Consider the following 25,596-nt stretch of genomic DNA (forward strand, 5'->3'; position numbering starts at 1 on the left):
GAGATTAGAAAAAAAACATTGTCCATTAACAGAATGGCTAAATTAACCATAGCTTAGTCATCACACAATACTGAGGCTGGTAGGTGCTATGAGCTCAAAAGTTCTTAGTTCGATGCTCCCCACTCTGTGTCAACATACTCAGCTTGGTAAAACTACAAAGTTACCAAACCTACCAGAATAAAAGTGAATATGAATAAAGAATAGCTATGTGAAATTAGTTTTTGAGATATATCCAGGACTTCTCTTTTTTTCTTAACTATTAAAATTAAATTGTTGGGGCGCCTGGGTGGCTCAGTCGGTTGAGCGGCCGGCTTCGGCTCAGGTCACGATCTTGCAGTCCGTGAGTTCGAGCCCCGCGTTGGGCTCTGTGCTGACAGCTCAGAGCCTGGAGCCTGTTTCAGATTCTGTGTCTCCCTCTCTCTGCCCCTCCCCCGTTCATGCTCTGCTCTCTCTGTCTCAAAAATAAATAAACGTTAAAAAAATTTTTTTAATTAAATTGTTCATTTTTGCTAAAAATGAATATTTCAGCATTGCCATTTTTTAAAACAGTTTGGATTTTTTAAAAATTTTATTTATTTATTTATTTATTTATTTTAATTTTTTTTCAACGTTTTTTATTTATTTTTGGGACAGAGAGAGACAGAGCATGAATGGGGGAGGGGCAGAGAGAGAGGGAGACACAGAATCGGAAGCAGGCTCCAGGCTCCGAGCCATCAGCCCAGAGCCTGATGCGGGGCTCGAACTCACGGACTGTGAGATCGTGACCTGGCTGAAGTCGGACGCTTAACCGACTGCGCCACCCAGGCGCCCCAAAAATTTTATTTATTTTTGAGAGAGAGAGAGAGAGAACGAGCAGGGGAGGGGCAGAGAGAGAGGGAGACAGAGGAGCCCTAGCAGGCACTGCACCCTGAGCCCAGAGCCCGATGCCGGGCTCAAACCCACTATCTGCAAGATCGTGACCTGAGCTGAATGAAGTCAGATGCTTAACCGACTGAGCCACCCAGGTGCCCCAGCATTGCCATTTTTAACTGATCAGATCAGAAACACTTGGGGAATTACTTTAAACTAGTCCCTGAGCTCCATTTCTTTTTCATTAGCACTGTGGATGACTTGGTGAGACCCCCACCAGCCCGGGGCGTCGCCAGGGAGGCCACGTTCTGTACCAAGGGAATCTGTGCTTCTGCTGAACATGCCCTAGGACTACCTTTTTGCCCTTCCCACCATGTCTATCTGGTTGCTATAATAGATACTATAATAGATCTATAATAGAGATCTATTGCTATAATAGAGATCTAATGCTATAATAGAACACTGATGTAGCCAACCTGAGAAGCAGGGCATGACGAGAGTACACAAGTTGATGATGCTGTTCATCTAAGGGACCAAAAAAATGTCACAGAACCATCTAGAAGTACAGCAGGAAGAAGAGCAAGGTCAAGCAAGAGAATTGACTTAATCATCTGAAACTATTTTTCATTTTCTTTTATTATAGGACAATGTCAGAAATAGTGAAAAGAAGGTGAAAAGGTGAGTATCATTATGCAGTGACTGTATTTTGAAACGAAGTTTTATTTCAGACTTCGTTTGTTAGCCTTATTTACTAAGTCTTTAGTATTTGTAGAATACTATACATCGTCATTTGTGTGGAGTTTCAGAGGTGGAAAGCATGGTTGAGGATCACAGAAAGCTTGACACCTACAAACAAATAATTGTAAATATGTAGAGAAATCTTTGAATGGATGCACATACTGCACTGTGGACATAAAGCCTGTAGGGGGTCACTAAAGTCATTGGTTAAGGGCATTATTTTGGATGAGGCTGACAGATGGTGGGCTTAGGGAAGTACTCTCTCGTGAAGTGTGTTATTTTACAGACAGCCAGGTAGGGTAGAGATGGTGTAATGACTTGGGCAAGAAAAGAAAAAGACCAAATGTTACATAAATGATGGTGGATTGGTTTCTTTCTTCTTCTTCTTCTTCTTCTTCTTCTTCTTCTTCTTCTTCTTCTTCTTCTTTTTTTATGTTTATTTTTGAGACAGAGATAGAATGTGAGCAGGGGATGGGCAGAGAGAGGGAGACACAGAATCTGAAACAGGCTCCAGGCTCTGAGTTGTGAGCACAGAGCCCGACATGGGGCTCGAACTCATGTACTGTGAGATCATGACCTGAGTCAAAGTTGGACACTTAACCAACTGAGCCACCCAGGCGCCCCACGTGGATTGTTTTTTTGACCTGAAGAGAAAAACGAGGACGTAATTATCAGTCAGCCGTGAGGGTGAGGTGGCAGTAGGAGCCATTATGAGCCACCGATATATTCTGAAGAGTAGGAGGTGTGTCAAGGAAAGATGATTCCTGATGTGGGTGTTTGGGTGGAGAGAAGAGAGATGTACATGTGAGGTGATCCAGTCATCAGCCATTGGTTATCGTAGCAGTGAGGAGGGTGAGGAGAATTTGCAAGACAGACCATACGAGAAGAGTGGGCAGGGTTTGAGGGAGTATGGTTCCAGTAACTTGGGGAAGAAGCAATGGAGAAAGGATTTTAAGACTATTCCTTGTGGGTGAGATGTAGACGGGAATCAGGCATCATGGCTGATGGCCTAACAGCTGATGGTGTTAGGAACCTGAGGACTTAAAGGGAAGATAGCAATTTGAAGAGGTTTAGTTTTAAGTGGGGTTTGAACTTCCAAAAGCAGGTGTCATGGCCAGTAAGGAATAAAGTACAAAGGGTAAAATGACTGGAATGACAGTGCAAGCAGATAGAAGTCCTTTGGTTCTGAGTCTGGAGGGAGAAAAAGGGAGGCTGGGGCACACCAGCAATAAATGTGTTCAGGCAAAAATAATAAATAAATAAATAAATAAATAAATAAATAAATAAATAAATAAATAAATAAGGAATCAGAAAAGGAATGAAAAATCATTAGTTGACAGAGGAGAACTGTTAAGTTTATTGTTTTATAAAGGAAAAGGTGAATGCTTTCAATCCTGTAATTCTAACAGTTGACTGAATATATAAAAAAAACTAGTGCGTGACATAAAACTTCTTCTAACGTTATATTTGATTTCAGTTTTATTTGAGTTTCATATTCTTGTCTTAAATCTTAGAAGTTTGGCACCTACATTTAACTCTCCTGTGACAAAAGACAGCAGGTGTTCTGTGGAACTCAGGTAAGAGGGAAAGCTGTGACAAAGAATCTGGTTACAGATATGTTCGCCCCTTCGACAAAAGTTTCTTAAGGGACTGTTGTTCGTCAGCCAGGCTAAACTATATTTCTACCTGAACAGTTTAATTTTTTAGTACACTCAGATCCGCAAAGGATCATTGTCTCCTGGAGACGGAAAGTTTAGATGAATCCAGGTGGAATGTGGTAAGTGTAGATCTACTGGATAGTTATGTGAATTTTTCTGACATCCATGGACGTTTTCAATATTGAAGGTAAATATTTCTATAAACCAATGATTTCTTAGAAAAGACTCTTGCAGGAATCCGAACAGCTCCACTTGAATCTGTTTTCCACTTTCCAGCTCCATTCCAGATTTCACTTTGGAAAAAGGTTCCCCTTGTGGTAGATTGCATGTTTGGGTTTGAATAAAGTATCTAAAAAAAATGAAGCCTATTTGCAATAGGAGGACACTGAATACAAGTTTAAAAGAATCCGCAAACATTTCATAAGTCCCTAATACACACCTGGCACAGTTTTGGGCATTGGATTTAGAGTGGAACAACAGAAACATCTTCCGCCCTCACAGTTTTGTGGGGAGAATAATTCGATGAAAAATCTGTAATTACCACGCATGGTCTTAGAAGCAATGACATGGTAAGAAGTGGAAATAGGAACCTTGGGTTTAGTGTGAGGGGTGAAGCAAGGCTTCCTGTGGGGTCACCGGTGTGGGGGCGCCTGGAGGATGAGTTAGGACAGGGAGGTGGAGAAGCTCTGTGGCTCTGCAAAAGAGCCACATGTGGAAAAGTAAAGGTAGGAAAGGTAGGTGAGTGTTCAAGGAGCAGAGGCTGTGTGCTTGGAGTGCAGGGAACAAGGACACGGTGCCATGAGACAGACTGGGCAGGGAAGTAGGAGACTCCTTATAGGCCATCTAAGGACTTTCTGGCTTTGGCTTAATGAAAAGGAGGCTATTGGAGAATTTAGGCAATAGAAAGACATGATCATACTCCATTTTTTCACACTGGTTGCTGTGTGGCTCATGAAGGAGCCTGATAGAAGGTTGGACTAGTGTATAGCTGTTGGAGATGAGGAAAGTGGGTGCATACCAGTGATAGGTTTTGGAAGTAGAATTGGCAGGACTTAATGATGGAATGCAGGACAGGAGAGAGAGGGGAACGCCAGGTAGTTACAGACCTAGGCGGGCTCAGAGAACATGCTCATTTCTCTTATGACAGCTTGGTGATAGCTGTGGAACATAATACAGCACTTCTATTTTTTTTATTAAAAAATTTTTTTTAATCTTTATTTATTTTTAGGGAGAGAGACAGAGACAGAGCTCAAGCAGGGGAGGGAGAGAAAGAGAGAGACACAGAATCCAAAGCAGGCTCCAGGCTCCGAGCTGTCAGCACAGAGCCCGACGCGGGGCTTGAACTCACGAACCGTGAGATCATGACCTGAGCTGAAGTCGGACACTTAACACACTGAGCCACCCAGGCGCCCCATGGCACTTCTTTCTAAAGTTTTATACTTGAGATAAAATTATCATGGCTTTTGTGCTAGCCAGAAGTTGAACGTAATTACCAGAGGTGGTCTGTTATTTTGGGAGCAGGAGCAGGCGTAGCTATCCTTTGTGATTCAAGAGTTTCTGTGGAGTAGACTCTTCTCATTTAGAAGGAGAGAGCCTTGTTTCTTGTAGAGTCCATTTTGCCAGTGACATTAAGGGAAAGTGGAAGGGTTGGGAGGCTGGGTGGGCAGTGACCATTGAACCTCAGAATAACCATGTATTTTTTATCTTTTAAGGTTTACCAGTGATTTTACAGAAATAGAACCGATTGGTTCAGGTGGATATGGCCAAGTTTTCAAAGCAAAACACAGAATTGATAGGAAGACTTACGTTGTTAAACGTGTTAAATATGATAGCGAGTAAGTAGTAAATGTTTTATTTCTTTGAATGAGGTGTGTGAACCTGCACTGTTCTTTTTTTATGTTTATCTCTTCTTCATTAGCATATTATTTAGTTTTTTCTAGTCTTCCTTAAAAATGTTGCTCTATCATCAGGGGCTTGGCTTACTGTGAAATGACCTCACTTTACTGTGGTTATTAAAAAAAAAAAAAAGAATATACCATTGATCATTCTTTTGAGCTTGTCTTGATGAAAACAGAAGTAATAGAATCATCTAGCTTACAGTGACCTTTGAGATTTTCTGGTCTCCTCTCCTTTATTGGAAGGACTAGGAGACTGAGACCCAAAGCTGGGAACTGATTTGTCAATAGGTAACTGTTTGTCTATTATTGCATCATACACCACTCCAAAATGTAGTGGCTTAAAAACAACAGGTATTATTATCTCTCATGGTCCTCTGAGTTGGCTGTGGCCATCTGGGCCATCCTCACACGGGGTCTCTCATGCATTTGCTGTCAGAAGTCATCTGAAAGCTTGGCTAGTGATGGCTGTCGCACATGGCTAGCAGTTGATGCTGGCTGTGGGCTGGAATTTCAGCTGTTAACCAGAGCGCCTCTACGTGGCCTCTTTATGTCACCTGGGCTTCTCACAACCTAGTCACTGCGTTCCAAGAAGGATTGTCCTCAGAGAAAGTCATCCCAAGAGGGAAGAGCAAAGGCTACTTTTGACCTAGTCTTGGAAGTTCCACATAATATTGGTTAAACAACATCACTGAGGCCAGCTCAGACTCAGGTAGAGGGCAAATAGACTCTACCTCTTAATCTGAGGAGTGGATGTATGCATGGGGAGGACATGAATTGATGACCATCTTTGGATGCTACCTACTATGGTAACAAGGTGGAGATTTAGAACTTGTTTTCTGGAATGCTGATCCATTGTGTTCCCACTATAACCCCTTGCTCCCCATGTTTGTTTCATGCATTGTCTGCACCCACTTACTCCCACCCTTCCCACTTACTGGGTAGAACTCCTTCAGAAAAGAGAACATGTGGGAAGGAAGTATTAAATCACAAGCTCACTGGTTCACCAACCTTGCTTGTTGGTTTCTGACAGTTGGACTATGTATAACTTGGTAGACCTATCCCTCAAGGACTAGGGAAGGATATGGGAAACAGATATGAGCTATGGAAAATGACATGAGTAAAGGAGAAGCAAGCATGGAGTCCTGGCCATTCCTCATCTCAGCCAGACACACCTACTTCCCGTCCCACGGACAATGCCTTGCCTTGTCCACCTGGCATCAAAACAAGGCTTTTTTTTTCCATTACATTATTTTGCTTAACATGAATGAAGTGTTGTTCTTTCCATTCAGTAGCATTTTTCTTAATGGTAATATGTAATGATGATAGGAGTACAGTATCTTGGACATTTTTAGTAGCTTCATAAATTGGTATAACACAGTTAAAAATATACGTGGAGGGACACCTGGGTGGCTCAGTCGATTAAGCATTCAACTTCAGCTCAGGTCACGATCTCGTGGTTCGTGAGTTCAAGCCCCACATCGGGCTCTGTGCTGACAGCTCGAGCCTGGAGACTGCTTCAGATTCTGTGTCTCCCTCTCTGTTTGCGCCTCTCCATGCTTGTGTTCTCTGTCTCTCAGAAATAATTATTAAATTTAAAAAAATATACTTGGAATATTTATACACCTTGACCCATGGATTTCCCATCTGGGAACCTATTCTAAGGATATTATCCAAATTATGGAAAAAGTTATACAAGAAGATGTAAATCACTGTGTCATTATAACAGTGAAAAATTAGAACAAACTAAAGGTCCAGCAACGAAGAAATGATTAAGTATGTTTTGTTCTCTCCCCTGTTCGATGGCTAAGCTTACATATGGAAAATATTCAGACATGAAATGATATGATGCTGGAATTTGCTTCAGAATAATCCAGGGAAGATGAGGAAGTGGGTGAGAGTATAGATGAAACGAGATTGGCCAGGAGTTAATAACAGTTTCATTTGGGTAATGGCTAGGTAGCAGTTCATGAATCTATTTGCTCTACTTTTTTATACTTTAGAAATCTTACATTAAAAAGTTTACATGATGGTTATACAAATTGTATAACAAGGAAAATGGTAAAGATAACCTGCTATATGGAGAAATAGGATAAAAAACTATATACTATAATTACAAGTATATAAAAATATATAGGAAGAAAGACTATAAGAAACAATCCAAAACGATAACTGATTGTGTTAGGGCTGTTGATAGATGAGTACTTTTTTTCCCTTTATTTTTATAAATGTTATGTCATGTAGTTATGGAACTTTGCAAATTAGAAAATGGAATTGTAAAATGTTTGCTTATCTTTTCTCCTCATTGAAATCTCAAATTTATTCCATGTAGCATAGCATTCTCTCAGCTCTTGACTCCAGATCACTATAAAGCTCCCACACGTACAGTGAAGTCTTGCTTTCTCTGCGTAGATATCTCCTTTGTGTATTTCTGTTATACATTTAAATTTTTGAGTTAGGTTCATCATGTTGCCTGGGTTACCCTTGCTGCCCTATTAGGGTTTGCTTATGAAATCCAAAGTGATTTCAACACAAGGTTAAACAAAATATGATGTATGAATTAGCAACCAAAAATTGCTTGACTGGCATTTCAAAGACGACCACAAATGGCTTTTAAAATGTCTGATGCTTGAACTTGATTAAGTCACTGCTTTTTCTCATGTTGAGAGTGAGGACAGCCATGTTTTTTCTGTGTGTTCAGTTTTTCCTTTCGAGTACTCCTGGCCTCCATTCTAAAAACTCAGGGTGTGGGAACCACGGCAACTGTTTCATAAGGGAGCGTAGGTAGTTGTCTTCTGTCACCTGACTTGTAGTTCATAGCAGGGATGATGCTGACACTTTTATGTTCCCTGTTTCTTTAAAGCAGGAAGGCAGAGCGTGAAGTAAAAGCTTTGGCAGCTCTCAATCACCCAAATATCGTTCACTACTACAGCTGCTGGTTTGGCGATGATTACCATTCTGTGGACAGCATTAACACTTCAAGGTAACTAAAAAGAATTCTCATAGCCCTAACAGGATGGAAGAAACTGTTATTTACTTGGTGTAGGCCAGAAGATAAGGCCATTACATTTAATTACATTACAGAAGATAAGTTATTACATTTAATAATCACCAACCACAAACACCGTTTGAGACAATAATCTTGTCCTTGCTTCTATCCCTTGCTCCACACTTGCTTAAAAAAATTTTTTTATTGTCCTCAACTGTTTTATTTTTTTAAATTTATACGGTTTTTTTTTTTTTTTTTAGTTTATTTATTATTTTTAGTAACCTCTACACCCAGTGTGGGGCTCTAACTCACAACCCCAAGATCAAGAGTTGCATGCTTTTCTGACTGAGCCAGCCAGGTATCCCTGTCCTCATCTGTTTTGAAAATCTCAGGTTTAGCTTTTTTGTCTCCATTGTTTAATTTGTAGGCTTGCTCACTTACCCCGGCTTCAGGCTAGGCTGTACATGCAGTCTTAGGAAGAAGGTTTGAACACATTATGGATGCTACAGCTGGAAACCCCTCCTCAGCTGCCAACACTTTTCTGTCCCTCAGAGACTCCTGATTGTTGGGGTGCAGTTAAGTGGTCTGTCTCTCTCTGTCTCTCTCTCTTTTTTTTAATATTTTAAGTAAAGCTCCATGTCCAACGTGGGGCTTGAACCCATGACCCTGAGGTCAAAAGTTACATGCTCTACCAACTGAGCCAGCCAGACACCCCAAGGGGTCCCTTTTGAATACAACCACACCACTTACAGTGGAGTGGTGGGCATTGAAGATAATTTAAGACCAAGGAGGTACCCCACCTTGCATCACTCATGCTTTGTCTCAGGTAAGACCCTGACAAAGGACTGGAGGTCTCTAAAGACCTGGCATCTGCTTCTGAAAAGTCAGCCAGTGTTTCTTGGGGACTGTCCTCACTGAAATCCTGAGGACAATGAGGGTCTGTTCATTCATTGACTCCCACCCCCAGCACCAGCTCCATCCATCCCATGTGATTGAGAGCTTTATCATTAGTTTCAGGACTCATCGACCATCAGCATACAGACAGGACTTCTTCAGCTTTCAGCAGATTTTTGGCTTTCTTTTCCTATTTTCTAACCAACATAAATTTGAAGAGAATAAATTAATATTGAAGCCAACTTAGTTTATAAAGCAAGATAAAAACATGGTTAGCAAAATTAGTCCTCGCAAGTATATGTCATAGCAATTTGTTGGCATTCCTCTTTGAGAAACGATCCTTAAACTATTGTTTTCGATTTGTATTTCTCTCTCATTAAACTATAACCCCCATGACAGCAAGGATAGTATCTAACTTGTTTTCTCATCTCTAGGTGACTCTTCTAGGCCTTTCACAAAACAGATGCTCAGTAGGCCAATAGTGAATTAAAATGTTCCAGAATTACTTTATGTAGTAATGCAATTTGGTTTTCCTTAATTCCATTGTATTGGTGTTCCTATTCCTTTCTACTAGCAAAGGTGATCAAAGACCCTTACCATTAGAGAATGGGCAGTCTCATACTTTGTAAATTACTTAACAAATAAAGCTCTGGACATTTGGGAACTTACAATTTAAATCAAAAATGATTTATTGTATTTTGATTCAAGTTTATTACATTTAGATTTTCATGTTTTTTTTTAAGTTTATTTACTTATTTTGAGAAAGAGAGAGCATGTGTGTGCACATATGTGAGCAAGGGAGGGGCAGCGAAAGAGGCGAGAGAGAATCCTAACCAGGCTCTGTGCTGACAGCTCAGAGCCAGATGCTAGCAAGATCTCATGAACTGTGAGATCATGACCTGAGCCAAAATCAAGAGTCAGACACTTAACCGACTGAGCCACCCAGGCACCCCTAGATTTCTGCCTTCAGACATGTTTTGGGATTCTTTTTTTTTTTTTTTTTTTCAACGTTTATTTATTTTTGGGACAGAGAGAGACAGAGCATGAACGGGGGAGGGGCAGAGAGAGAGGGAAACACAGAATCGGAAACAGGCTCCAGGCTCCGAGCCATCAGCCCAGAGCCTGACGCGGGGCTCGAACTCACTGACCGCGAGATCGTGACCTGGCTGAAGTCGGACGCTTAACTGACTGCGCCACCCAGGCGCCCCATGTTTTGGGATTCTTAAGAAGATGAAGTATAATTTTAAAAAGAAATGTTATTTTTTTATAAATTTTTTTTATTGCTATTTGTAATATACTGTGAATTTTATATCCAGACCAAAGACTAAGTGCCTTTTCATCCAAATGGAATTCTGTGGTAAAGGGACATTGGAGCAATGGATTGACAGCAGAAGAGGCCAGACACCAGACAAACATTTGGCTTTGGAATTGTATGAACAAATAACAGCAGGTGTGGATTATATACATTGCAAACAGTTAATCCATAGAGACCTTAAGGTAAATGAAAATGTACTTTGTTAGGAATTGATAAATATGATTTAGTAATTTTATTTTTTTTTAATTTTTTTAATGTCTGTTTTATTCTTGAGAGAGAGAGAGAGAGAGAGATGGAGTGCTAGCGGGGGATGGGCAGAGAGAAAGGGAGCACAGAATCTGAAGCAGGCTCCAGGCTCTGAGCTGTCAGCACAGAGCCCGACGCGGGGCTCGAACTCACGGACTGCGAGATCATGACCTGAGCTGATGTCAGATGCTCAACCGACTGAGCTACCCAGGCGCCCCTATGGTTTAGTCATTCTAAAACGTATCTTCTGTAGTTTTAGAATTGATTAACAGTCCTGAGGAAATAATATCTCTGATCCTCTGAAGTTAGAATGGATCTAGATCTTGCCCCAAATACCATTCCATAGGACCGTTCAGAGGATCTTCAGGACAAATCAATTTATTGAGATAGTGAGCCCTATAGGAAGGAGCTCATTCACTTCTGGTCCTATCTGGCTGCTCTGTATACTCCGCTTGCAAACACTGCTTCAGTAAACTACCTTTGCATGCAAAGAATTACTGTGGCTACCACAGCCAGTGGGCTGCTTTGTCATTGCCTCTGCTGCTACTCAGGCTTGTTTGAGAAGCAGAAGGGACTCTGATGACTGGCTTTGGGAACATGATTCTCCCAATTTCTCAGTCATTACTCTTTTTTTAAATATTTATTTTTGAGAGAGAGAGAGAGAGAGAGAGAGAGAGGGAGAAAGTGGGGGAGGGGCTCACAGGAGGGGGCCAGGAGATCCAAAGCAGGCTTCGTGGTGACCGCAGAGAACCCAATGTGGGGCTTGAGATCATGACCTGAGATGCAGTTGGATGCTTAACCAATGGACCCACCCAGGTGCCCCTATCAGTCATTATTCATGACGGCAATCATAGCTACTGGGTCCAGAGTCTAGAACTTTCCTGGCATTTGGTTAGACATTTCTACCCCGTGACTGGAAAATTGTAATCCAAAACTTGGAACACACAGCATACCTTTGTATTTTTATTTTCTGCTGGCTTCCTAGCTTCTTTTATGGTTGAGATGAGCTGTTTTCCCATTTTACCTCCTCATCAAAATCAAAGAAGACAGAACAGCTTTTCATAGCCTCCCTCACTCTCTCTTCCCTGTAATTGGCCTACTTCCATCACACTTTGGCCATGCTGAATCCTATCATGGAGGCTTTGCTCCTCTTCCTCTTGCATGGAACATTCTCCTGCTTGTCTTCTCTGGTCTCAGGCTCTTCATGTAGCCTTTCCTGATGACTCTGGATCCAGGAGAAGCACCTTTTCTGTGTAGATCTTGGCTGTTTGCTTACCCCACCCATCTAAAATAGTCAAGAATAAGGATGAAACAAAAGAGTTTCTTGAGTAAAAGAAGGACCCATAGTTGTAGTTGTTGGGCCTACATAGGAATAATTGGCCCATAAAAGATATCGTGTCTTTGGTCTGCCCAGGAGCTGGATGGCCAAGGCCTTTGTGTTGGAGTCCACCTACTTTCATCTGCTTTAATACCTGAAGGTGCTCTTTGAAGTTGGAATGTTGTAAGAACTGTGTTCAGAAAAATACATTTCGATTGGCTATGCCTTCACCTTGGAATAGGTGATTATATATATATATATATATATATATATATATATATATATATAGTTAAATAACAAATTAAGCACATTTATTTACTTATAAAGTAACCTGCAAATAAATGCAGAAGTTTGGGTATTAACTCCCAGTCTCCCCTGCTCTGGATGAATTCTCGAAACTGACTGGTGCTGACTGGATGTTCCTTTCTCTAGCACGTCTCTTGCCCGTTCTCTCCTGTACCCCATACTTCCTGTTGCCCTGTGTCACAGTGTTCGTTTTTGTGTCTGTTTGCAGATGATGTTTGTTCCGTGTCTGTAGTTGCTCAGAGATCAGACCTTAATACTCCTGAGCCTTCTTTCCATCTTCCAACTTTTCTAGCTTCTCTACTACGGTTGCTGCATGCGCTATCTTACAACATTATTGACAAGAGACTCATTCTGAGAATCTCAAACTTAGAAGAGATCTTAAAGGTGTCAACTTCAATCCCCAACAGATCCTGGACTCATATTTGCAACATTTCTAACAAGTGGGTGTCCAGCCCCACCTTGAATACTCTCTGACATGGGGACTCTCAAATTCCCATTCCTTGGACCACACTGTTAGTTTATTAGGATATATTAAAGCAAACCTTTTGGGTTTTTTTCTGCCCTCCAGTCCTGGATCCATCCCTTTGTACCGTACAGAGTGAATCCACCTCCCACTTAACATGTCTCCAGAGATTTGAAGGCAGCAATGCCCAAAGCCCTCTCTGTAGACAGAGAAATCCTTACTTCTTCAGCTGGCATTTTAAAGACCTGTGATATTAAATATCCTGTCTGGGGCTACCTGTGTAAGGGTAAATGTCTTATAAGGAAATATAAAAATAGCCCTTGTTAAATGTGATTTGGATATGTGTTAACAGTCTGTCAAATTGGTGCTTATAAATTCAATATTGGGTTTTTTTCTTTTTGTTGTAGCCAGGTAACGTGTTTTTGGTAGATACGAAACAAGTAAAGATAGGAGACTTTGGACTTGTGACATCCCTGAAAAATTACGCAAATCGGACAAGGAATACAGGAACTCTTCGATACATGAGCCCAGAACAGGTGAGGTCCCTTTCCTTTCTGTCTATATAGTTTTCATTTCTTTTGTGTTTTTAATTAGAAAAATAACAGACACCTCTTATAAAATTAAAACATCACAGAAGGATATAGGAAGAAAGTGGAAAATTCCCTTTAACCCAACTTTCTATCCCTACTTTTCTCATAGAGTCTGTTGTTTATCCTTTTGGATCATTTTCTGTGAGTTATAGACATTTATAAACACACATTTGTATATGTATGCAGACTTTTTGCACAAAAATATGAAGAGATGTTTCTATAACTGACTGTACTGTTGTTTTGTGGCTTTTTTTTCACTCAACAATGTATCATAATCTTTCCGTACCAGCACAGACGGATCTGACATCCATTTTAGCGACGGTATTGTATACTGAAGTATAGCTATACCATCATTTATTTAACTGTTCCCTTATTGATGAGTGTTTATTTAGGCTGTTACCAACTTTTTATGTGTTTTCCTCCTTATCTTTGACTCTAAAAACACATATTTCTTTTTTTTTAAGTTTATTTATTTTGAGAGAGAGTGTGCTAGTGAGCAGGAAGAGGGGCAGAGAGAGAGAGAGAGAGAGAGAGAGAGAGAGTGAGAGAATCCCAAGCAGGCTCCGTGCTCAGTGTGGAGCCCGACATGGGGCTCGATCCCACAATCATGAGATCATGACCTGAGGCAAAATCAAGAGTCCACCACTTAACCAACTGAGTCACCCAGGTGCCCCTAAAAATGAGTATTTCCAGGATAATCTGTAATCGATTCCTTTAAGTGAAATTACTGAGTAGGCTGACAGGTGCATTTCAACTTGGTAAATACTATGAAATTGTCATTCAGAAAAAAGTGATTCTATTATGCCCTCCTCCCAAAGTGTAGGAGAATGCTGCTTTCTCCTTCACACTCCCAACCAGACTAGGGTGCTAGCAGACTGCATTTTGGCCTCGGTGATGAACGAGTATCCTGATGTTTTAGTTTGCATTTTTCAGATTTTAGTAAGGTAGGCCATCTATATACGTATGTACTTACAGCTTTTCGGCAGATTTTCTATTCACGTGCTCTCCTCATTTTTCTTAATTAGGTTATCTGTTCCTAATTTCTTTGTAAGGAATATTTACATATTTTGGATATTGATTCTGTATCTGTTAACCATATTACAGAAATGTTCTTGTATGACAACTTAAAATCTTCTATGCTACATTTTAAACAAAGAAATAACAAGAAACCATCATCAAGGAGAACATTTGAATGTTTGTCTTATGTGTCGTTTCATTACTCTAATAGTCTCCATTTTTGGTTGATAGCTTATTGTCTGTTTTCATCTTTTTGATGTTTGAGAGCCTAGGGTAGAGAGGAAATCCGCCTTCTTCCCTTGGGGACCATGTGGCATAAAAACATAATTTAATTTTTTTTGTGGAATAGGAAAGTAGAAGACAAACTTTAACTCCTGCACCCTGTATTGTCACCCTAAAATATTTTTGAAAAAATCATTCCTCATTGTACTTTTCATTTCCTTAGTGGTTTTTAAACTGAAAAACATTTTATTGAGAAATAATTTATACATCATGAAGTGTATGTATTTTAAAGGTACATTTGTCATTCGACAAAGGCATATATGCCTGGGAAACCCATACGCTTGTGAAAATGTAGGACATCTCCCTCGCCTGTGAAAATTCCCTCAGGCCCTTTCCAGTCCCTCCCTCCTTCCCAGAGGCAGCCGGTGCTCTGATTTCTGTCACCACAGATTAGTTTTCCCTGTCTTGAGCTTCATATGAGTGGAATCATATTTTATGTATGATTTTTTTATTGTATTTGATTACTTCAGTCAAACTAATGTCTGCTGGAGAACCTCTAGTGGTTGTTTATACCAGCAGATTATTCCTTTTCATTACTGAGTACTATTCCATTGCCTGAATATACCACAGTGTGCTTCTCTATTCTTCTGATGGTCATTTGGATTGCTTCCAGTTATAGAACATTATGAATACATATGAACATTTGCATGAAAGCCACTTAACTGGGAACTCTTAACTATTTCGCCTCCTGCATCTTATTTAACACTACTGTCAAGCTCTGAGGCTGAAATTTTTGTTATCCCCATTTTATGGCTGAGATTATTCCACCATTGATGGTTAATTTACATGAGTGATGCAGCCAGTTAGTGACACATTTGAACCAGGGCAGTGAGACTCCACAGATCTTGCTAATAAACACGCATTGTTACATGATATAAGATAGTTTGGTCAAATAGCTGTTTTGGTTTCAGAAGCCATGGATGTTTATATCAGGTATCAGTAACAAATATATCAGTAACAAATATAAACATATTTTGGTCTCTTTAGATTTCTTTACAAGAATATGGAAACGAAGTGGACATCTTTGCTTTGGGGCTAATTCTCGCGGAACTCCTTTACATATGTCCCACTGTTTCAGAAACATTACAGGTAAATAATATCACAAAAAAGAATTAAGCAACAAAAATTATTAGCAGTCATCTCCAAAGTGCTGCTACAGTAACTGCCCTTATGTGAGGATAGACTTGAATATATTAGTATTGACTGAGAAGGAAATATGGATTTAATCTTTCACACAGTTGGGCAACCAAAACTTTTGGCTTCAGACCAGAAACTTTGGTCTTCTTTTGAAGGTGTGTACATCTCACAAAACTAAAGCTGTTTCTTCTCATTTGAGTCAGTCAGTAAAATTTTATTGATTGCCTGCTTTGCCTAAGACACTGTGCTAAGTGCTACAGGGTTTTAAATGTGAATAAGCCTCGTTCTCATGGAGCTTTTATTTTAGAAGGGAAGATACTATCAGAGAATGCTCTACATGTTTTTGGGAAAAGACATGAAGTCTTGGGGAAACAGGACAGAGATCTTTCTAGCTGTAGGGATTTAGGTTTCATGGGGTATTTAAGTTGGGCTTTGAAGGATTGGTTGGCTTCTAATAGGCCAAAATAGAAGAAAGATCATTCCAGCCTTCCTTGTGCAGAGGGTGGGACTAGCAGACAGAATCATTTTTCTTGGAGTAGTAAGTGACAAGGAAGGGATGGTTGGTACACTGGAGAGACGTGTTGGGACTAAATTAACGCAAGATTATGGACTTTCTTATGGGGGCAGTGGGGGGCTGTTAAAGGTATTAGGCAACCGGAGGGATATCTTGGTCTGAAGCTCGGTAAACCGACTTGCTGGAGCCAACAGCCTTCTCTGGACAGCAGGGATGATGAAAATACCTAGCACGTAGGATGCCAAAAAGGATGAAGGGAAGTCATGCAAATGACGCTCTAGCACTTCAACATGTTGATGTTAAGGATGGGGAAAGGTGGGAGAGGAGAGTCCTGCTTGCTTCTGGGCCAAGAAGCATGTTTGGTTTTCCTCCTGAGTGAATAACTTCCTCATGTATGTATATATATATATATATATATATATATATATATATATATATGTGTGTGTGTGTGTGTGTGTGTGTGTGTGTGTTTTATTTTCAGATTTTTAAAGAGCTAAGGGATGGCAAGTTCTCAGATGTATTTGATGGCAGAGAAGTAAGTACTTGAAAATAGTCAGACTTTTATTTATTTCAGTGTTCTGTTTATTAGTATTGACTCACTATCATTACAGAAAATTCTTCTGCAAAAATTACTGTCACCCGAACCCACGAAACGGCCTCATGCATCTGAAATACTGGAGACTTTGAAGGAGTGGAGGAATGTAAAAGAGAATAAGAAACGAAGCACATGTTAGAGCTCTTCTAAAAAAAGTATCCTGCCTTGGATATTCAATTTTTCTATAACTGTCTAAAATCTTCTAGGGACACCTATTGGGTATTTACCTTCTATTTTTATTTTCCTCTTAATTTTTCACTAAATTTTAAGAAGGTTTGAATCTTTTTTTTTTTTTTTTTACTTCAAAAGCATTCAGACACTTCTTTTGTGAGCTTATCTTCTTATTATAAACATAGGGGAGAATATCTCTCAAATTTTTAAAATATTAGCAAATCAATTAATATTCATTAAATGTCCACTGTTTCTAGGCCAAAAATATATGAGATATCTCACTGTTTGAAATAGCTAATTTAGAGAAATATGGTACTCATAAGAAGATAAGTGATATACAATCACTTTGGAAAACAATTTGGTATGATCTGGTAAAGTTGAAGGTGTATATACCCTCAAAGCCATCAATTTGGTTCCTACATGCTTGCCTACCAGAATGTTCATAGAAACCTTGTTCATAACAGCCAAAAGAACAAAAAACAACGTACATCACAAGAAGAATGGATAAACTGTATTTTTTCATACATTGTAATACTATATAGCAGTGAAAATGAACGAATTATATAGCTAAGTGCAATAACATGATACATCTCTGAGGAACATAATGTTAAGCCAACAAAGCCAGTTACAGAAAACATATACAGAATGATTCTATTTACATAAAGTTCCAGACCACGCTAAATGAAATACTTTGTTTAGAAATCCAAACAAATGTGGTAAAACAATAAAGGGAAAGAAAGGAATAAGAAATTCTACATTTTGATGGTGGTTTTTCTGAGGAGGGATGGAAGTGGTGTGATAGGGGAAGTAAACTTCAAAGATAACAGTTCACTTTGTTTTAAGTTTATTTATTTATTTACTTTGGAGAGAGAGAGAGGAGAGAGAATTCCAAGCAGGCTCTACACTTACAGCATGGAGCCAGATGTGGGGCTCGAACTCCTGAGACACAAGATCATGACCTGAGCCAAAGTCAAGAGTTGGATGCTTAAGCGTCATGACTGAGTCACCCAGGCACTCCTCACTTTTTTTGTCTTAAACCAGATGTTGCATTCACTACTGTTTACTGTGTACTCTTTTTATCTTAAATACATTTTGTATCTATTGGAACACTTTAAAGAGATAACTGTGCTAGAAGGCAGTAGGTAAGCACAGAGAAGAATCAGTCTGGAGAAGTTTCCAGGAGATCACTTTCTCCTGAGGTATCATGGCATACAGCTTAGAAGTGGCATTCTGGTGAGACTTCTAAGTAGGCTAGGGATTTAGACAAGTAGTGAGGAGCAAATATGGGCAGGAGTCTGGACAAGAGCCATGGCTTGAGTTCTGGAAAAGATACACCTAAGAATGTTGGGTATACTTTGTTTCCCTGAATTGCTGGAGAGAATACCAGAAGATAATTTGGGTGATATCTTGGAAAAAAACCTGAGGGAAAAAACCTGTCATATAATTTTACAGTTTTTAAAGTGAGCCAAGTTTAGGCTAGGCAGAAAAGTCACAGAGAAAGGCTTTTATGAAGGCTATAGCTATTTCTAAAAAGTTATTGAAGGCAGTTAATATGGTTTTCAACTCTCAATGCAGTATTTGATCAAGGCAAGGTTTATCAATGGAGGGTAAAACCATTGGTTGAAAAGGTGTTGGGGAACAAGATCTTCAAAGGATTTAAATATAATCCCACAGATGATATATCAGTTACAAGGGGGAAAGGGAAATGTACCTTTACAATGGAAAGACCTCCTGGTCTCCTTAATAACCATGTGATTAAATCAACATCACTGAAGGTGGGACTGACTACCTAATATTATGCCTCTCCTGATGTAAGAGTTATGTACTATCACCTATTTAGTTTTCTTGCCAAAGCATTTAACTGGAACTCAATCATGAAGAAATTATTAGACAAATCCTGAATTAAGTCATTCTATAAGATAATTACCTTGGGCTTCTCAGAAAGTCAATATCACACACAAAAAAAGTAGAGGAAGTATTCTAAATAGAGACTAGAGAGGTATAATGACCAAATGTGATACTTGAACCTTGATTGTTTCTTGGATGTTAAAAAAAAGAGAGATTAAAAAAAAAAACAAAAACCTGGAGCGCCTGGGTGGCTCAGTGGGTTAAGCGTCTGACTTTGGCTCGGGTCATGATCTCATGGTCCATGAGTTCAAGCCCTGCATCGGGCTCTGTGCTGACAGCTCAGAGCCTGGACCCTGCTTCAGATTCTGTGTCTCCCTCTCTCTCTGCCCCTCCCCCACTCACACTCCCTCTCTGTCTCTCAAACATAAATAAACATTAAAAAAAAAAACCATCAAATTATAAAAGACGTTTTGGGGGCAGTTAACATTTGGGTATGGACTGCATATTAGATGGCATTATAGAATAATTTTTAACTTTCTTAGGTGTGATAATGATATTGCAGTCATGCAGGAAGAGGTCTTATTCTTTTTTAAATTTTTTTTTCAACGTTTATTTATTTTTGGGACAGAGAGAGACAGAGCATGAACGGGGGAGGGGCAGAGAGAGAGGGAGACACAGAATCGGAAACAGGCTCCAGGCTCTGAGCCATCAGCCCAGAGCCTGACGCGGGGCTCGAACTCACTGACCGCGAGATCGTGACCTGGCTGAAGTCGGACGCTTAACCGACTGCGCCACCCAGGCGCCCTGAAGAGGTCTTATTCTTAGGCAGTGCATGAGGAAATATTTAGGGGTGAAGTGGCATGATAGGGACAACTTTCAAATGTTTAGTGAAAATCGCTATGTATGTGAAGGGAGAAAAAGCAAATGGGGCAAAATGTTAACAACTGAATGACTGATAAATCCAGGAGGAGGATAAAGTTATTTATGCACATATGTGATTTAGCTTTTATATATACACATATACATAGATAAGTGTGTGTGTATGGGCAGCTACATAATTTGGGACCCAGTGAAATGAACACATGGGGACTTTGTTCAGTAATTAAGCATGGGTCACTTCTTGAATATGGAGCTTTGTACAGCTGCACAGGTTCCACAGCCGTAAAGCCAGACATGTGTGAAGATATATATGTATACACACATATATACGTGCACATGCATATGTATCTGAGATGAAATGTTTAGAAGTCTAAATACCAGCTTCTCCAAGACTCAAATTATCCAGGACCCTCACTAGAAACAAACTCACAACATCCATTCCCTACTGGAGTGTCCACCATAACTTGAGGTTCCTGGCATGTTAACTTTTCATTATGGAATATTGGAATTCATTGTGGAATATTTCATTATGGGATATTATGGCATATCGAATGATTCTAATATTATTCATATTTAATTTAATAAATTTTATGTTAAAGCATACACAAAAACAGAATAATGAAACTCTATGTTTCATTCATTCATTCAAATATCAATATTATGCCTTCTTTGTTATATATACCTCCTTCCTTTTTTTTTTTTTTAATGTTTAATCATTTATTTTGAAAGAGAATGAGCTAGCTTGTACAAGCAGGGCAGGGGCAAAGAGAAAGGTAGTGAGAGACTCCCAAGCAGCTGTGCACTGTCAGTGCAGAGCCAGACATGGGGCTCGATCTCATGAACTGTGAGGTGACCTGAACCAAAATCAAGAGTCAGATGCTTAAACGACTGAGCCACACAGGTGTCCCAACCCCCCTTCCTTTTTTAAATTTTCTTCTACTGGAGTATTTTAAAGCAAATCTCAGTCCTTGTATCATTTCACTTGTAAATACTTAAAAATGTATTTCTGACATAAGATCTTTTGAATTTTAACAAAGCCATGATACACTGTCATTCAACAAAATTAATATTTCCTTGATGGTGGTATAGTAACCAGTCTGTATTCAGTTTTCTTCACAAAAATATATTTTGGCCAGTTGCTTAAATCAGGATCCAACATTGCATTTAGCTGATGTCTCTTTCGCTTTGTAACATTTACCCCTGTTTTAAATTTCTTTCCTCTTGCCATTTATTTGAGGAGGGAACTAGATCATATATCCTGTGCAATTTCCTTCATTCAGGACTTGACTGATGGTATCCCCATGGTGTCTAGTTAGGACTAGAAGCTTGATTTGATTCTGGTTCAAGTTTTTTCCCCAAGAATACTGCATAGATGATGGTGTATACTTTCCTTGACATCTCTTCAGGAGTAACATAATGTTTGGTTGTTTCATTTTCGGTGATCTTAAGATTGATCCGTGGGTTCTGGTGGTGTAATCTACTATAAAGTTTCTTTCCAATCTTCCACCTAATGGTTGGAGATTGTTGTTTGGATCCATTATTTCATTAGGGGTTGCAAAATAGAGATTTTTGGATTCTGTAATCTTTATCATCTGTGGTTATTCTATAAAGAACTTCCTTTAAAGCAGAATGGAATAGATGGAATAAATATTTTAGAATGAGTTGGTGCCCTGGTAACCCCAAAGGCAACAAATAAGGCTTTCGTTTTTTGAGCAGCGGTATGACCCAGCCAGCTCTTTGAAACAGTTGTGTTTAGAATGGGTTGGAGCAGGAGGAGACTATATTTGAAAGACCAGAAGGCTGAGAGGCTAAGACAGCCTGAAAGATACTGGGGACAGAACCAAGAGGAGTCGGTGACTAGTTGTGAGGATTAAGGAGAAAGTACCGCCAGAGATTACCTCCAGGTTTGTTTGAAGCTGAGTAGCCAGATTAGGATGTAGGCTTCAATAGGATTAACCCCCAAAGAGCCACACATATTTGAGAGATATTTTGTCTCACACTTTTGTCTATTATACAATTTTTCGTTAGGATTTAAGCCAATAGGAAGGCCACCGCACATCTGTCCACGTGATGAGGGGAGCACGTATGGGGTGTAAAATGTTAGCTCTCATTTGGAGATGCTGTTTGTGTTGCTGCCAGAATATAGAGGTGAAGAGGTCGAGCAGACCGTGGAAAACACATGAGAGGATGGATTCATACACAGAGTGATGTGTATGTTATCTGGAAGTAACCCATGAGGCTCAACTTTGAATCCAGGGGAGATTATGCAGAGGAAGGCAGACTAAGGAACAAAGTATGGCAAACACTCCATTTAGGTATTTACTCTTTATATCTAAATGTCAACCCTGTCCTTGACGTCTGTGTGATTCTCTGTCTGTAACTATGGCCTGTCCCAATCCTGCATGTCCTCAGAACAGTCTCAGATGAAGGGACTACAGTTGATAGATGTACAGTGTTCTCACTGTTGGTTTAAACTCTGACTAAAAACAGTAGAAGAGATAAAACTGTGAGGCAAATACCTCTCAAATATGTGTGACTCTCCAGGGGTTGAGACCTGTATTAGTTTTCTATGGCTGCTTTGAAAAACTACCACACACTTGGGGGCTTAAAACAACACTCATTTATTCTCTTACACTTCTGGAGGCCAGAAGCCTGAAGTGAGTTTCACTGGGCTAAAGTCGAGGTGTTGGCAGGGCCACGTTCCTCTGGAGGTTCCCACTCCATGACCCATGTTCACTGACGTACTTGACTAAGCTCCTGCCACACAGGTCAGCTGTGTTACCTGAATAAGGTTTTGCACTCAATGGCTCTCAACTATGGTTTCTACCTAAAATCTCCTTCTTTTTTTAATAACAATTTTACTGAGATAGAATACATACCATACATTTCACCCATTTAAACTATACATTTCAGTGACGTCATGTATGTTGAGAGTGCAACCATCACCATGATGTTATCTTTTTAATCTTTAAATTTTTTTTTTTTTTTTTTTTTTTTTTTTTTTAGAGAGAGTGCACAGAGGAGGGCAGAGACAGAGACAGAGAGACAGAGAGAATCCCAAAGAGATTTTTTGCCCAATCTGGACTTTCATTTAAATGGAATCATACAATATGTGGTCTTTTCCATTTAGCATAATGTTTTTGAGGTTCATCCATGTTGTGGCATGGATCAGGACCTCCTTCCTTTTTATGGCCAACTAATAATCAGTTCTATGGTTCTATCACAATTTATTTATCCATTCATCAGTTGATGGACATTTGGGTTGTTTCCACTTTCCTGCTATTATGAACAATGCTACTATGAATATTCATGTGCAAGTTTTATGTGGATGTATGTTTTCATTTCTCTTGGGTAAATACTGGGAGTGAAAGTGCTGGGTTATATTGTAACCCTTTCCTCATAACTTCGCGTATTGAAATGACATTCAGAATCAAATTCAGTGTGACTTCATCATGTTCCACTGTCCCCCACCCAGAATGGAACTGTTTCCTAGTTCTGCTCTTGTCCAGTGCCTCAGTATTATGCTTACCAATTTGCCTTGGGAGCTCAGTTTTCCCTGTGTGGCTCTTTCGATGAATTTCTGGAAAGCAGGGACAGGTTCTCTCATTTTTGTTTACCCCAAGGCAGTGAGCCTACTGATCTGCATAAAGCAGGAACTCTGTAAGTGCTTTTGAATCGGTGGGAAATAAAAGTATTAAGGATTTCATATGTTTGATCCTACGAAATGTGTCTAATACTAAATAATAATGTTCACTTTCAAATTTCAACAGTTAAATGGCAAATAACACTAAAAAAATGGGTATTTAAGGGAAACAAATTTTGTATATTAAAGTCTATTCATTTTGAATTGTAGAAGCTCCAGTGTTTTGTATTTATATTTTAGGAAAATGAAAGACTTTAGAAATTATAGATTGGACTTTGAAAATAAACAAAGCACTCAAAAAAAAAAAAAAAGGAAACAAAGCACAATATAAATAAAAGTAAATGACAACACGACATATGTTTCAAATTTTACATAAATTTCACTGAAGCAAATTCAAATTCCCTAAAGCAAATTTAAAAATTCTAATGTTTTGCTTATCTTGGTTTTCATTATTGTCTAGTTTTGAAATCAGTAAAGGCTTATGTTAATAAAAATAAATTTTTACTCATATTGGAAGCCTGTATTTTTTTTTTAAGTTTATTATGTATTTTTGAGAGGAAAAGAAAGTACAAGCAGGGGAAGAACAGAGGGAGAGGGAGAGAGAATCCCAAGCAGGCTCCATGATGTCAGTGCAGAGCCAGATGCAGGGCTCCATTTCATGATGACCTGAGCCAAAATCAATAGTTGGACGCTTAACTGACTGAGCCACGCAGGCGCCCTAGAAGCCTGTATTTTTAATTGTCAATGGATAAGAATAAGGAATGTTTCCCACTCTCCAAGGTAAGCCTAGTTTTAAGCCTTGACCTGGAAATGCAAACCACAAATCTGGTGGAGTCATGGATTCTATCAAAGTTATTCCCATATTCTGAGCATGAACGTATTAAAAATATTCTTGGCCATTAGGCAGGTGGATGGTTGTTCCCACAGTCAGTAGTAGAAAAGGAAGCTGGTGACTAACTCCATTCCATCTGAAACAACCCACATGGCTTTGGGAATGACTGCATGGATGTCAGTATACTGGCTGAAATGACGGGAGAGTATCTGACTGTAATTCCCAGGAAAGACAAACTCCTTTGTTTCAGCTATTAATACAATTTTATTGTTAAGTGAAAAAGTAAATATTTAATACTATTATACAACAGTATAAGCTCTAGTATTTTATATGTGTGTTTATATTCATAAAAATAATGCTTCATTTTCTGGAGGCCCAGAAGTTAACTAGTGTAGTGATTCTGAAGTTTTGCTGCATCTCAGAGTCAAAGGTGGTCATGCTCAGGCCACAGTGACCAATTACATCAGAACCTCTGCCGATGGGAAACTGTCAGCACAGAGCCTGATGTGGGGCTTCAACTCACGAAATTGTGATGATGAAGAGTCAAACACTTAACCGACTGAGCCACCCAGGCACCCCTTGTATTATCATTTTTAAAGCTCCCCAAGCTAAACTTGAGAACAAATGAATTAGGTTATATTAGGGCAAAGGCTGATACGAGTTGTGCTATTGATTATCTTAACTTATGCAAATACAGGTTATGCTTTTGCTCTGTTCTTGTGTATACTGTTTCTAATAAAAGAGGCTGATCTCTTGCTCAGTGGTACTGAGAGAGAGGTTAGCTATAAAACTGGATCCCCAAGAATGTAACAGTGCTCTGTATTTAACCTGTAGCACTAGTCCTAACGCACAGGTGCTTATCAGATGTACTCTTAGCACTTTATACAAATACAGATATCTAGAAACTACCCTAGACTAGCCGAATCAAAATCACTAGGGGTGGTACCTGAGCTTGTGAACTTTAAAAAAAGTTCATGATTTTTGATGCCCAGTTTTGTCTGAAGATATCTAGAGGTGTGCTACATGGTATGTCCTTAGCTATATGTGGTGACATTATAGAGAAGCAGATTTTAGAAAAATAACTTTAAAAATCACTTATAGCTACCCAGCAATGGAACAATCCATTTTAAGGCAGTGAGCTCTCTGTGGCTGGAGAAATAAAGGCAGAGGTTAGATTGCAAACTGCTGGGAATGTTGTCCAAGGGCTCCCAAATTTAGGAAGTACTTGGATAACCTGATAGTTAAGATTACTTCCAATTCTACAGTTTCTTTAGCTAAAACTTGCAATCTTCACTTATAGTGGATATACACACTGTCATGAAAACTCATGATTTTCCCACAAGTATCATAATTATTTTGTTTCTGAAATTGGCTAGAATGAAGTAGTGTTAATGTAACATGGCCTGACATCAGTCTT

At 39.4% G+C, this 25,596-nt stretch overlaps 1 protein-coding gene and 1 non-coding gene across 6 annotated transcripts in view; one reads left to right on the forward strand and one right to left on the reverse strand.

Moving 5' to 3' along the window:
* The window catches only part of EIF2AK2 (eukaryotic translation initiation factor 2 alpha kinase 2), a 38,429-nt gene extending 15,513 nt beyond the window's left edge, over positions 1-22,916 (forward strand). For 2 of the 5 annotated variants that reach the window (XM_045054690.1, XM_045054688.1), the window contains exons 8-16: positions 1,493-1,527; positions 3,102-3,164; positions 4,958-5,080; positions 8,004-8,123; positions 10,340-10,520; positions 13,079-13,207; positions 15,548-15,649; positions 16,693-16,746; positions 22,711-22,916. In XM_045054690.1, coding sequence (XP_044910625.1) covers positions 1,493-1,527; positions 3,102-3,164; positions 4,958-5,080; positions 8,004-8,123; positions 10,340-10,520; positions 13,079-13,207; positions 15,548-15,649; positions 16,693-16,746; positions 22,711-22,839 — 936 coding nt within the window. In that variant the 3' untranslated portion in view covers positions 22,840-22,916. Of the gene's footprint in view, positions 1-1,492; positions 1,528-3,101; positions 3,165-4,957; positions 5,081-8,003; positions 8,124-10,339; positions 10,521-13,078; positions 13,208-15,547; positions 15,650-16,692; positions 16,747-16,822; positions 18,388-22,710 lie in introns of those variants that run through there. The other 3 variants (XM_045054689.1, XM_023251957.2, XM_023251956.2) reach the window with 3 other exon arrangements.
* On the reverse strand, positions 8,767-8,839 carry TRNAK-UUU. Its single transcript has one exon. It is a non-coding gene; the product is annotated as a tRNA-Lys (tRNA).
* Positions 22,917-25,596: the final 2,680 nt, after the last annotated feature.

The sequence above is a fragment of the Felis catus genome, chromosome A3, assembly GCF_018350175.1.
Source record: "Felis catus isolate Fca126 chromosome A3, F.catus_Fca126_mat1.0, whole genome shotgun sequence".
Lineage (NCBI taxonomy): Eukaryota > Metazoa > Chordata > Mammalia > Carnivora > Felidae > Felis > Felis catus.